The sequence below is a fragment of the Procambarus clarkii genome, chromosome 69, assembly GCF_040958095.1.
Source record: "Procambarus clarkii isolate CNS0578487 chromosome 69, FALCON_Pclarkii_2.0, whole genome shotgun sequence".
Classification (NCBI taxonomy): domain Eukaryota; kingdom Metazoa; phylum Arthropoda; class Malacostraca; order Decapoda; family Cambaridae; genus Procambarus; species Procambarus clarkii.
Genome location: NC_091218.1, coordinates 27,792,137 through 27,807,136, shown reverse-complemented (window position 1 = coordinate 27,807,136; position 15,000 = coordinate 27,792,137). Strand labels below are relative to the sequence as shown.

The window sequence follows — 15,000 nt, the reverse complement described above, 5'->3', positions numbered from 1 at the left end:
AGAGGGAACATTGCGGAGCGTCAAGTGAGCTCCAGCGAGACTTGTTTACATTAAATTTAATGGCGTCTGCCCCCCACTTACACATTGGGCGTCTCTCCAGATGCGTTAAATCAAGAAGGGAAAAGAGGCTTTATATTTAATTTGTTTTAGTACTGATAATTAAGATCATACAAGGGAAATGTTTTTATAATGTTTACAGCCCAGAGACTGATATTTTAAGAAGAATTCCAAATATTAATAAATGTGAAATTAATAGTGACGTGGCAATGATATCCCTGTTTTTTTTCCGAGGAAATTTCCTCTGCACTCTCGTTTTCTTTGGATGAATATCTAATACATTTTGTTTAATTTATAAGAACAAAGTCAGCAGCAATATTATCTACCCGTTTTTTCCCGATAGTAGCCACCTGCCACAGGTAACGTAACCCAACCTGATCCTGGCAACCACTGTGTCGCACAGTCTGGTGGACGTTTTGTACTGCCCATAAACATAGCTCAAAGTCTCTTGGTAACACTCAAAGGAAAATCAAACCCCACATTTGAAAATTCATAAGGGTCGTTGGTTGTCGCAATAGGATACAATCCTACTTTAGGAGGGGAATTAGGATCAACCCATGTCACCCAACTCAGCATATAATCACAATTCATCGTGGAAATTTATGTGAGGTTAAGTGTAAAAGTTTGACTTCCAACTTTGGACAGATAAACAAACATTCTCTCTTATATTCCATTCACCAGGGGCCAGATTCACGAAAGCACTTACGCAAGCACTTACGACCCTGTACATCTTTTCTCAATCTTTGGCGGCTTTGTTTCCAATTATTAAACAGTTAATGAGCTCCGAAGCACCAGGAGGCTGTTTATAACAATAACAACAGTTGAATGGGAAGTTTTCATGCTCGTAAACTGTTTAATAAATGTAACCAAAGCCGTCAAAGATTGAGGAAAGATGTACTCGTTCGTAAGTACTTGCGTAAGTGCTTTCGTGAATCTGGCCCCTGGGCTGTATGGGTCTCGAACCGTAGATCACAAGTGTGTGGGTTCGAAGCTTTATCGACTGGGCTATGAGTAGTCTTAAAAAGGAAGGTTTCCACGTGCGTGGGGTCCACGGTTCGAGACCCATACAGCCCAGGTGAATGGAATGTTTATTTCCACAGAAGTGTGGATGACAATTTATATTCTTTCTTATAGGTATAATATAATAATTATTAGGCTTAGTCTTCATTATATATATTTGCCATGAATTAACTTAATATGTTGGCTGATAATTCCTAAAATAACTGCCAACGTTGTTTGGTGAATTACAGTAAAAAATAATAATAATAATAATAATAATAATAATAATAATAATAATAATAATAAGTAGTAATGGAAGTAGAGTTAGTAGTGTCAGCCCTGTTATTGTGACGCAGTCTGTACGTGTATGGTACTTGGTAGTGTAAGAAATTATGCCAAACCATCAAAATGACACAAACAAATATTTCCTCAATAAATCGGATCAACTCAGACAGTAAGATAAAAGGTGTAGTGAGATACCGGGTGACTTTTCCCTTCCCATATGACTGGTGGCGGCGAGGGCCCTCCCCCCGGGCGAGGGCTCAAGGACGGCCAGCGTCACTAACATTCTCTCCCAAGCTGATCCCCGAGGAGCCGTGTGGAAGCTGCGTTATGTCTGCCCTTTGACCACTGTCGTCTGTAATACCAGAGGCAAGGAGGAGGAGGAGGAGGAGGACGGAAGGGAACTATCAGGGGGAAAGCGCCAAGTCATTACGACTATACTGCCCTTGGAAAGGGGTCAGGATAAGGATTTGGGATGGGACGGGGGGGGGGGGGGGGGAGGGGGGAAGAATGGTGCCCAACCACTTGGATGGTCGGGGACTGAACGCCGACCTGCATGAAACGAGACCGTCGCTCTACCGTCAACCCCAAGAAGAGGAGGAGAATGAGGAGGAGGAAGAGAAGTTCCAGATGAAAAGCTTATGGCATTTTCATAGTAAAATCCGAAAAAGTTATAGATGTTTCCTCCAGATGATTATTGTTCTGTGTGTGGGGGGGGGGAGTTACCATGCCAGTGTTGTGTACTCTGTTACAAACATCATGTAAGTGATGTTCCATTGTCTAAGTTCTTTCGTGTTCTCTCCCAGTGGGCTGTGTACGCTCTTGCTGTTGCAGTGTTCATCTGTTCCCTCTTGCTGTGTTCGTTTTCTTTATGTCCACTTGTTCTGTTCAGTGACTGAATGTGTCCACTTGTTCTGTTCAGTGACTGAATGTGACCACCTGTTCTTTTCAGTGTCAATTTGTATTCTATAGATCTGTTCGATTGTCTATCTTGTGTTTTCTAGTAGTTCGTGTCAACCTGCATTCTCTAGTAGTCCTAGTGTTCTACTTGTGTTCACTAGTAGTTCCACTGTAAAGAATGTATTCTGTAGTAGTTCCAATGTTCTACTTGTGCTCTCTAGTGGTTCCAGTCCAGACAATGCCTTAATCAGAAGTTTTGTACATTTTTCTGTGCTGAAGGAACTGCACATCTTGCTAGAGTGGGCATAGGAGACAGTTGAGACGCCTGTCGATAGAAAGACACTTACAGAGTGTGTGAGACGGTGGAGGGACACTTGAAGTGTGTGAGAGACGGTAGAGAGACACTTGAAGAGTGTGTGAGACGGTCGAGGGACACTTGAAATGTGTGAGAGACGGTAGAGAGACACTTGAAGTGTGTGTGTATTTGTCGGTGGACAAGTGCCAGGACCCGAAGATGCGTATTCACGCGTCCGTAACCTGAATTCTCTGCTTCAGGTGTTACTGATCTTGGGCTGGTACAGGAAAAGTTGCTGCTCGTTTGCAGGGTACAGGCGGGCCTGCCTTGATGGCCCACGGAAATATTAAGTACGTTAAGTTTAACGAGGAGGCCTGGTCGAGGACCGGGCCGCGGAGACGTTGAGCCCCGGAATCGTCGCAAGGTAACCGCAAGGTAAAGGTATGGTTCACATAAAGTAAAGTTCCGGCGGAGGGAGAGTTTGGATGCTTCATGAATGAGCTGTTAATGAAGATATTGATAAGATAATTACCTTCCTCATCAATCTTTTGTAAAGTTCAACCGTCAAATCTAATCGCCCAATCCCAGCTCTAATCGTCCAATCCAAAGTTCTATCGCCTAATCAAAGCTCTAAGCGTCTAATCCAAAGTTCTATCGCCTAATCCAAGCTCTAAGCGTTCAATCCAAAGTTCTATCGTCTAATCCAAGGTCATAAAACATCCAATCCAAAGTTCTATCACCTAATCCAAGCTATAAGCATCCAATCCAAAGTCTAATCGCCTAATCCAAGCTATAAGCGTCCAATCCAAAGTTCTATCGCCTAATCCAAGCTGCAAGCGTCCCATCCAAAGTCTAATCACCTATTCCAAAGTAAAATCAAAAAGGTTATTTTTAAAGGTATGCAAACACCACACATCTATCGCCTCCCTCGTTTGGACAGCACGCTCGACAAACATGAATATTTTGGAGTGTGATGACAAGCCGAGGAGGGTGAGGAAAGGGCTGGTGAGGTCAGTGGGAGAGGACGCAAGACGGGAAGGAGGGAGGGAGAGAATGGGAAAGGGAGAGAGAGAGAGAGAGAGAGAGAGAGAGAGAGAGAGAGAGAGAGAGAGAGAGAGAGAGAGAGAGAGAGAGAGAGAGAGAGAGAGAGAGAGAGAGAGAGAGAGAGAGAGAGAGAGAGAGAGAGAGAGAGAGAGAGAGAGAGAGAGAGAGAGAGAGAGAGAGAGAGAGAGAGAGAGAGAGATAGATAGAGAGAGAGAGAGAGAGAGAGAGAGAGACAGGGAGAGAGAGAGAGAGAGAGAGACAGAGAGAGAGACAGGGAGAGAGAGAGACAGGGAGAGAGAGAGACAGGGAGAGAGAGAGAGAGAGAGAGAGAGAGAGAGAGAGAGAGAGAGAGAGAGAGAGAGAGAGAGAGAGAGAGAGAGAGAGAGAGAGAGAGAGAGAGAGAGAGAGAGAGAGAGAGAGAGAGAGAGAGAGAGAGGAAGGGAGTCTGTGAGACAGAGTGGTAGGAAGAGAGGGAATGAATTATTGGTGAGTTGAGTGATATTCACGAATTAGGGTGTTATGGCGTTAGTGGTGAGTGGTAGTGGTGTTGATGGTGGATGGTGAATGGTGCTGCTGTTGAGTGATGGTGGTGGTGAAAGGTGCTTGTGTTAAGAAATAGTGATGGAGAGATGTGCTAAAGGTGGTGATAGGGACTGGTGTTGAGTGGTGATGGTGGAGAGTGGTGGTGGTGGTGGTGGTGGTGAGTGGTGGTGGTGATGATGGTGGTGCATGAAGGTGGAGAGTGATGGTCGTGGGCGAAGGCCAACATTACCCGACCAATAATACTGGGGGTCTTACAGCCAATGTATACAACCCTGAGAAACATGAAACTATGTGACCAGCTGTGAGGATACATACGTATATATCTGCAAGTGTATGCATGATCATACGCACACATCATTCTTACACTTGAGTACGAGTGTAACCACGCACTCAGGACCCAGCAGGTACTTGACTCACCCAACAGCGTCGCAGAAGGATGACTCCTCTGAGTGCGTGAGCAAAACAGGAGGTTGAGGGGGTTCAAGGCTGCCATGGTGGTGGAGGGACGAAGGGGCTGGGGTGGGGGGTTGAGGGAGAACAAAGGGAGATTTCTCACATCCTCCCTTCCCTCTCACCACCTTCCTCCCAGTCTTTACCCCTCCCAACAATTCCCAAACGTTGTGTCGACAGGAACAAGCGACCACTTCCTCGCTAACCGCAAGGTGTCCACGCTAGGTTACCTCTCTCCATCAATTATGCTGCGTAGTGTACAATCTGATGCAGCACCCAGTCTTGGGAGGATTATAATGAGGTTTCCAGGAGGGAGGGAAGGGCATAGGAAGGAAGGGAAGGGGCAGAAGGGAAGGATTCTTGTGGGTGAGGAAGGGAAATGAACGCATGAAGGGTCTGGAGGTGTGAGATATTTCCAGACGCCTCATTTCCCAGTTATTCAAATTTTCCGGAAGTTTTAAGGAAAAATTATAATGTAATATTCCCATTTTCCTTCTTGTGGAAGAGGCAATACACGTTGTGTGTCTAATTTCAACGTTTAAAGTATTTAAAAAATATCACAATCCTATTTTTTTTAAGAAAGCGATAATATTAACAATCTTACCATTTTTCTAAGTTGATGATAATCCATTTTCTGTAAAATTTTCTCGAGTTTAGTATGATGTCTACGGGAGAACTCAGCACATTTCAGCGTCCATTTTCTTTCACAAGCTTCAACTGAAGTTTACCTGTTCCTAGAGCAAATCAGAAGGTTATGAAGCATTAATAAGGTGATCGCAACTGATTTTCGAACATTTGTAGCTAGCTAACCCAACTAATCATACTCTAAACCAACCAAATTTGTCCTTACTCAACCAAACTAACCAGACAAAACCTAACATTACCTATCCTAATCAAACTTAACTTAACTCATGTTGAATTCTTGTCTATTCAATCAACCCTAACCAACAAATCTTAGTCGAACCTGACCAAACCTATCCCAGCTTACCTAGCCAAACAACACCTAACACAACCAAACCTAACCTAACCTTAAGAACATCAATAGCTAAAAAAAAAAATATGGATACGATGTGTGAGTGTTTTCAAGAGAGAGACAAAAATAAAGAAAGCCTATTACTGTGTCGTCACCATACGGTCCTCGGGTCTATTTAAGGCCCGCGATACACAGTACCTTGAGCACCCAACCAAAAATACGGTTTAAGGTTCAAAGTATTGATATGTATTGACTGAGTACTCTACTAAGGCTATTCAATGGAAGCTGTCTGTAGGTCCCATATTGAGAGATGTTGGTGAATGCCAGCACAGTCTATATCAGTTATTTACGACTCAAAGATGGCCTCAGGACGAGTTTGAAAATAATAAAATGATAACATTTGATTTTAATTTATTAAATGTAAAAATTTGATTTAAATAATCAATCTTCGAGAAAGTAAAGACGACTACTGTATTTTTTATTTGCAAATGACGAAAATACAACTGTAACTGATTAAGCATAACTTGCAATTTTCATTCACGGTGCTGGTAAAAGTATGCAGGGCACAGAAAATTGTGAAATTAACATCAACAAGAAAAGCAACAACAGATGATGAATACTTGATAAGTTTGATTGTGGTGATTGGTCACCACCAATAAACACCCAATTTGGCAAGCGGAACGCTTGCCAAATTGGGTGCTTATTGGACAATAGCTGCGAGACTGTGAGGCTACAGTGGAGCCTAGTAAATTATAAATAAAAAAGCTGGTGTGACTTTCCATTCACCTGGGCTCTAGGAGATTCGAACCGTGGTCCCCACATGTGAGCGAGGCCGAAGCTCTATCGACGGTTCGATACAGTCCACATTGTCCACGGTTCGAGTCTCCTAGAGCCCAGGCGAATAGCATGTTTATTTCCACTTCCACGAGTGGATGACAGTTTATCTGGTGTGGTTTCTTAATTAAAGAACACAATGTACTTCCTGTCAACGCCAAACATATATCTCGCAATTTCCATTATATTATTTATTGACCAAGTGTTGTGCACTAAAACATAAAAAGCTGGATAATGTCATGAATGTCGCCATCACGACAATGAACTTTACACAAGCATGATGTGTTAAGCAGGCAGTTCAAGTGCCATTTGGAAGGGAAAAAATTAGAACCTTCACTGACTGCCATATCACACTGATGTTGGATGGTAGAGTCTGGAGGCTGTGATGGCCCGCCTGATGAAATATTAACTCTCATGGAGCAGAGAGGAAAGCATGTGCACGAACTCAAAGATAATGAAGGGATATACGTGATTGAGTTATCATGCTGGATGTCACAGAGCTTCGAAATTACCTGAACTCGAAGATGGAAGGATGCACAATATATTAGTGAGATCATTTTATGACTGTGTTCATGTCTTTGTGATGAAATTCTTTTATTAAACTAATTGCAGACAATAATCTTCCACACTTTCCACCCATGAAATCTTTGTCAAACACACCTCATGAATGAGCTCCATGAAAGATTTATTTCCTTTATATATATCTCAAGAATGGTCAATAAAGTATTTGGAACCCATTCTCATCGGTGTTAATAAATTACCAGAATTTCTTCAGCCATAAATAATAGGTACAAAGTGGCTCTGTTTTGAGGAAAAGTTGTCGAGTGCTGTTGTTGACTCATTTGATCAATACCTGGCACCAAATGATCTCAGGAGCAAGTCTTTTGTCTCGAAGATAATGTTGATGTTTGGAAGCACACATGCCTTTAAACATTTCTCTTTTCTGTAATGATCATTAACACATCTCAGTTTCATTTTCAAATTATTAATACACCCGTGAATTCATTACCCAAGGTTGCTGTAGCTATCAGTCATTTGCTCCAAACTTTGATGCAACGTGAAAGAGCAAGAGATGTCACGTGTTAGAAAGCAGCAATACCTTGCAACATAGTTAATGTGAAAATTCACAGGAGCTGTGAAGAGGATTTGAACCTAGGCGCTTAGTATTCCCAGACGCGCATAGGTTCGAACCTGCATCACGGCTCCTATATATATATATATATATATATATATATATATATATATATATATATATATATATATATATATATATATATATATATATATATATATATATATATATATATATATATATATATATATATATATATATTTATATATATATATATATCACGTTACAGGGATTTTTGTGTGGTAAATGTTGTTTTTAATAATATTATTTTCCTTTAACAAGTGCTTCACTCCTGCTCCTGGAGGAGGTAAGACCGTCCTCGTCACGGTCGCCTCGTGTAAAACACATGAAACCTCGCCGTCGTCGTAGCAAATGAGTTAGACTTCTCAGGAGGAGGTTTATACGAATAAAGAAAGTATAATGTAAAAATACGCCAAATTTTACCAGGTGTTTGTTAGACAATATAGCGAATATCTCCTTTAAAATGGGTGGTAATGGGTGGTGAGTTAACTACCACAAAATGGGTAGTTAGCTACTGTACATAAGATGACTATTGTTTACTTGTGTCCTCCGCGTTGGCGCCCTTGTGTATGGTCTTTTGTTGACGCAATATGATAATAATAATAATAATAATAATAATACAATTAATAATAATAGTAGTGTTATGAAGAATTATTATTTGCATTATCATTGTAATAGTTTTCATGATTTGATTGTTATAATCATTGCTGTTTTTGTTATTGCTGATAACTATAAGTTTGTTTCACCTACACACACACACACACACACACACACACACACACACACACACACACACACACACACACACACACACACACACAGTCTCGACGCTCAAAAGGGTCGTGGAGAGGGGAGAAGAACAAACAACAGAGGGGGAGAAGAGGGCAAAAGAAGGGGGAGAGAAGCAAACGCGTGATGGTGTTTTCTCAGGAGCATTTACTACACAAGATAACAAAATAAACAGGACTGGATGGAGGTTCCAGTAATCTGCGAGACGGCGAATCCCAAGCTGCAGCCAGTATAATTTATGTACAGTATTAAGGGGAGGGAGTGGGGCTCAGGGTAGGTCAGGTGAGAGAGAGAGAGAGATTGGGGGGAGAGAGAGAGATTGGGGGGAGAGAGAGAGATTGGGGGGAGAGAGAGAGAGATGGGGAGGGGAAGCTGGGGTGGGGAGGGGGTCTGAAAGACTTTGTAGGAGGGAAATAGGGGGGGGGGATATTTGATTGTGGGGGAAGAGAGAGAAAGAGGGAGGAAGTGAAAATGTTTGGTGTGGGAGGATGTTTGAAGGATAGAGTGAAGATGAATGCTGCTAAGATGTCAGGGAGGGAGTGTAGATTTGTGACGTCTAGAAAAATAACAATATTGTAAGAGGTGAAGGAGGAGTAGGTGGAGATAAAGAAAGGAGGAAGAAGAGAGATAGGTTAGAGCGTTCGTGGGCGTGTGTAGGGGGGGGGGGATCAGGTGTGGTAGCCATGTTGGTGTGGGCGCGTGGGTTGTTTACACGTGTGGGGGTCGCTGGCTTGATCAGCTTATGAGCGGGTGAACTTGAGCTGTGGACGGTAGCCATTCTCGTCTGCGACGTAGGTCACCTCCAGATAGGACCCGTCACCCAAGGGGAACCTGCAACACGGGAAGATGCTTTAATTACGTTCTAGGAGCTAGCTGCTTACTTGGGACGCAAGGGTGAAATTCACAGTAGTGGTGGGTATATGAGGTAGGTGAGGTGGGCCTGTTCCACACAGGCCATGTGTGACGGTCGAAAAGATAATGCATCACTAAAATAATCAACAAAAACATTTCTGGCGATCATCTTGCTTAAAACAGGAGACAGAAGTTCTTCTGAATTTCCAACTCACTTGAAATTCCCATCAATGTTGCTCTGTTGTTCAGAGCCCGGGGTGCCGACGGCCGCCACGCTGATGCCAGTGTCTGTCTCAAAGGAGTATTTGAAGTTGCCGTCTCCTTCGTTGATGTTCTCGCTACGGAGGGTCTGGGCGTTCTTGTCTTGGGGGCGAGCCACGGCGCAGGCCACCAGGCAGGCGAAGAGGACCTGTAGATGAAGACAGAGGGTAGAGAGAGGAAGAGGGGAGGGAGGGAGTGAGCAATTGGGGAGAGAGAGAGAGAGAGAGAGAGAGAGAGAGAGAGAGAGAGAGAGAGAGAGAGAGAGAGAGAGAGAGAGAGAGAGAGAGAGAGAGAGAGAGAGAGAGAGAGAGAGAGAGAGAGAGAGAGAGAGAGAGAGAGAGAGAGAGAGAGAGAGAGAGAGAGAGAGAGAGAGAGAGAGAGAGAGAGAGAGAGAGAGAGAGAGAGAGAGAGAGAGAGAGAGAGAGAGAGAGAGAGAGAGAGAGAGAGAGAGAGAGAGAGAGAGAGAGAGAGAGAGAGAGAGAGAGAGAGAGAGAGAGAGAGAGAGAGAGAGAGAGAGAGAGAGAGAGAGAGAGAGAGAGAGAGAGAGAGAGAGAGAGAGAGAGAGAGAGAGAGAGAGAGAGAGAGAGAGAGAGAGAGAGAGAGAGAGAGAGAGAGAGAGAGAGAGAGAGAGAGAGAGAGAGAGAGAGAGAGAGAGAGAGAGAGAGAGAGAGAGAGAGAGAGAGAGAGAGAGAGAGAGAGAGAGAGAGAGAGAGAGAGAGAGAGAGAGAGAGAGAGAGAGAGAGAGAGAGAGAGAGAGAGAGAGAGAGAGAGAGAGAGAGAGAGAGAGAGAGAGAGAGAGAGAGAGAGAGAGAGAGAGAGAGAGAGAGAGAGAGAGAGAGAGAGAGAGAGAGAGAGAGAGAGAGAGAGAGAGAGAGAGAGAGAGAGAGAGAGAGAGACAGAGAGAGAGAGAGAGAGAGAGAGAGAGAGAGAGAGAGAGAGAGAGAGAGAGAGAGAGAGAGAGAGAGAGAGAGAGAGAGAGAGAGAGAGAGAGAGAGAGAGAGAGAGAGAGAGAGAGAGAGAGAGAGAGAGAGAGAGAGAGAGAGAGAGAGAGAGAGAGAGAGAGAGAGAGAGAAGTGATGGTCATTTCTGATTGTCGTTCATTAAGATAAAACGCACTAGGTGTCAAATTACATAAAATAAGGCATGTTTCAATAAAATTATGTCTTAAAATCTCATCTTTGTAATGCTATTGTCCTGTGACACCCTTGGTTCTGATACATATGAGGTACTGTCTAAAATATATCAAAGCAAATACTCATTAAACCCTATGACTGACTCATTCATTTGACTTTTTTCCATATTAGACACAGAGTCATAAAACCTCCCAGGAGCTCTAATACAACACAAAGTCATTTCATGGCTAACAAAATCACCCATAAACTCCACCCCCATCCCCTCCACCCCATAATATTTAAGATCCGTGAGAATGGATGGAAAACGTCATTCGAAACGGAAATCAAGATGTGACGGAAACGTCAATATATATGCAAGTCAGATTTGGAAGTCTGAGAGGGACCTGGCTGGATACTCACGAGCTTCATGTTGGCTGTGAAGTGGAGATGGAAGCGTGTGTGTCTGGCGGAGGCCGGAGACAGGCTATATATACCCGGGACCCATCAGGGTATCTCATATACACTCCCTGCAACCAACCAACCCCCCGTCATCCCAACCCCCCTTACCCCCACCGCTACCTAAGTCCTCCTTCCAGCTTGGTTATGTACCTCCCTCTTCTTCTCCTCCCCCTTACCCTCCCCTCAATACCTAGGTTCTCTCTTCCCTCTCGACACACCTTTACACTCCGACCCCTCTCACATACACACACACACACACACACACACACACACACCTCCGGGACAAAAGGGGGTGGGGGGTAAGATTGAGTTAAGACGCATCTTCAGTTGCTAAGCGGGTTTGACTTGGCAAATAGCGATTTTTTTTTCTCCCTCTATTTCTACTGCATGATGTCATTCCTGGAGAATAGCAGAAAGCCTTAAGGAGGTAAAGAGCAGAAGGAAGGAGCGGACTGACTAGCAGGGGCTGCTCCCTACTGATTATTTAGATATATTATTATTAACATCTTTATTGACAAAATTAATTACAAGTTTGCCTAATCTGAGGATTTCAATTAAGTCTTATTAAAGTGAGGACAATGCTGGTATTCACTGTCACGCAGGACAGAGGGTCATACACAAGACAATACGTCTAAACTGTAGGCTGAAGCACATATATATCATGGTTACAATCAATGTTTTAATGTATGGATATGTGAAAACAACATCTTTATTGGGCACTGCCACACAAGGGCAGGGATGGGTTCATAAGTAATGCGGCTTAGAAGTAATATAAATGAAAATTGTTCATCATTCTTTAAAATGGACAAGCAAATTTTGGATAAATTGTTAGGAAGTCGTCCAGAACACCTGAGGCAATGAAATAGATAACAGTTGGTGGTACAATAGATCTAATATAAGAGCTAAAAATAAACTTTACGTGACCAAGGACAGAGAGAACATTTGAGGCCCACACAACACCAGCTGTGGCAGTAATAACAACACCAGCTGTGGCAGTAACAACAACACCAGCTGAGACAGTAATAACAACACCAGCTGTGGCAGTAATAGCAACACCAGCTGTGGCAGTAACAACAACACCAGCTGAGACAGTAATAACACTATCTGTGGCAGTAACAACAACACCAGCTGAGACAGTAATAACAACACCAGCTGAGGCAGTAATTACACCAGCTGTGGCAGAAATAACAACACCAGCTGTGACAGTAATAACAACACCAGCTGTGGCAGTAATAACAACACCAGCTGTGGCAGTAATAGCACCAGCTGTGGCAGTAACAACACCAGCTGTGGCAGTAATAACACCAGCTGTGACAGTAATAACAACACCAGCTGTGGCAGTAATAACAACACCAGCTGTGGCAGTAATAACAACACCAGCTGTGGCAGTAATAGCACCAGCTGTGGCAGTAACAACACCAGCTGTGGCAGTAACAACACCAGCTGTGGCAGTAATAACACCAGCTGTGGCAGTAACAACACCAGCTGTAGCAGTAACAACACCAGCTGTGGCAGTAATAACAACACCAGCTGTGGCAGTAATAACAACACCAGCTGTGGCAGTAATAACAACACCAGCTGTGGCAGTAATATCAACACCAGCTGTGGCAGTAATAACAACACCAGCTGTGGCAGTAATATCAACACCAGCTGTGGCAGTAATAACAACACCAGCTGTGGCAGTAATAACAACACCAGCTGTGGCAGTAACAACACCAGCTGTGGCAGTAACAACACCAGCTGTGGCAGTAATAACACCAGCTGTGGCAGTAATAACACCAGCTGTGGCAGTAATAACAACACCAGCTGTGGCAGTAATAACAACACCAGCTGTGGCAGTAATAACAACACCAGCTGTGGCAGTAATATCAACACCAGCTGTGGCAGTAATAACAACACCAGCTGTGGCAGTAATATCAACACCAGCTGTGGCAGTAATAACAACACCAGCTGTGGCAGTAATAACAACACCAGCTGTGGCAGTAACAACACCAGCTGTGGCAGTAACAACACCAGCTGTGGCAGTAATAACACCAGCTGTGGCAGTAATAACACCAGCTGTGGCAGTAATAACAACACCAGCTGTGGCAGTAATATCAACACCAGCTGTGGCAGTAATAACAACACCAGCTGTGGCAGTAATAACAACACCAGCTGTGGCAGTAATAACAACACCAGCCGTGGCAGTAATATCCACACCAGCTGTGGCAGTAATAACACAACTTGCACATGCACATGCATGTGCACAACTTCCCACATTGTGGCAATGATTGTGATATGCACAACTTCACTCACTGTGGCAATGATTACGGTACCGAAGTTTCCTACTCTGTTGGGTATCCGGTACTATTGAATTTGGACAAACGGGAAAAGTACTGATGTTGTAAAGAACACTTAAACTAACTTTACCTTGCTATGCCTGATACACGTTATATGAGCACTAATATAGTACATATATATATATATATATATATATATATATATATATATATATATATATATATATATATATATATATATATATATATATATATATATATATATATATATATATATATATATATATATATATATATTCTATATACTAGACCTAGGAATATTTCAGTTTGGTGTTTAACTTTATTTTGTTTGACTCTGTAAAGTGAATAGTACCAAATTCTACTATCTAATTGGCCACTACATCTATGTATGTACGATGGTCCAAATAGTTACAAAATGTACTTTAAATACAGGAGGATGGGTTGTTCAGACCAACAATAAGGGGAGTGTAGAAGAGACTATAATAACCTATTGTTCAATAGGCAGTGTTATAAAGAGAAAACGAAGACCAGGAGGGAATGGAGGAAATGCAGAGGACAAAGGAAAAAGGAAAACAAAAATAAATGCAACAGAGCTAGGAACGAATACATAAATATAGGAAGAGTATCAGAACAAAATTACGAATGACATTGCTTTTTCAGCAAAGAAACAGCCCAAACTATTCTCATATAAGAAGGAAAGTGATAGGAAACGATCAAGTGGGAGAACTACCCAAAACGAGAGGGGAATATACAGAAAGTGATAAAGATATTTTTGAAGTACTGAACCCCCAATTTCCATGGAGTGTTCACATCAAAGCCTGAGTAGCTCCCAGTGTTAGGAGACGATCACTGGACGAGAAACTGACAGCAAAGGGAGTCAAGAAAGAATTAGCATCACTGGACGAAACTAAAGCTGTTGGACCAGACAACGTATCACCTTGGATGTTAAAAGAAGCAGCACAACCCCTAAGCTGTACCTCTAGCAATGATCTTTAAAAATAATGACGAAAGGAGATTTGCCTGGCTGTTGAAAGAAGGTATATTTGGTACTAATTTTCAAGAAAGGAGACCGAGAAGCGACACCTAACTACAGACCAGTATCACTTAAAAGCATCCATTGCAAAGTACTCAAAAGAATAATCAGGATAAGACTAGTTACACGCCTGGAGAAAATCAGGCATGTAAACAAACATCAACATGGCTTTAGAGAAAGGAAATCATGCCTGTCGAACCTTCTGAAGTACTCTGATAAGGTAACGAAAATAAGGCAGGAGTAAGAGAGGGTTTATCAGCTCGCGTATTTCGAGACTGCCAGAAAGCCTTTGATATAGTACCAGGGAGTAAGTGGTGTGATGTTGTTGATGTTGCTGTTGTTGTTGTTGATGTTGTTGTTGTTTTTGGTGTTGTTGATGTTATTGCTTTTGGCGTTGTTGTTAATGCTGCTGCTGCTGCTGTTGTTGTTTTTTATGTTTTTTTTATTTTCTTATTGCTTTTGTTGTTGTTGTTGTTGTTGATGTTGCTGCTACTGTTGTTGTTTTTTATGCTGTTGTTGTTGATGTTGTTGTTAGCGTTGTTTTTGTTCTTCTTCTTCTTCTTCTTCTTCTCCTCCGTTAACTTTTTTTTATGCTTCTTCTGTCTAATAATTTTGTTGAATTTGAATGGAAGTAAATTGTCTTGCCTTGAGCCAGGACGAAAGT

The 15,000-nt window shown here is 42.6% G+C and overlaps 1 protein-coding gene across 1 annotated transcript; it reads right to left on the bottom strand.

The window, feature by feature from the left end:
* Positions 1-8,446: 8,446 nt before the first annotated feature.
* On the bottom strand, positions 8,447-11,071 carry LOC123772193 (cuticle protein AMP4). The gene is made up of 3 exons (XM_045765256.2): positions 10,965-11,071; positions 9,387-9,580; positions 8,447-9,150 (listed from the first exon to the last, which is right to left on the bottom strand). The coding sequence occupies exons 1-3, from the start codon at positions 10,971-10,973 to the stop codon at positions 9,060-9,062; spliced, it is 294 nt and encodes a 97-aa protein (XP_045621212.1). The 5' UTR covers positions 10,974-11,071; the 3' UTR covers positions 8,447-9,059.
* Positions 11,072-15,000: the final 3,929 nt, after the last annotated feature.

Bases quoted from the DNA above. Each gene is read 5' to 3' on its own strand.
- LOC123772193 (XM_045765256.2), bottom strand. The intron at 9,151-9,386 runs GTGAGTTGGAAA...CCCGTGTTGCAG, and splicing joins AACATTGATGGGAATTTCAA to GTTCCCCTTGGGTGACGGGT.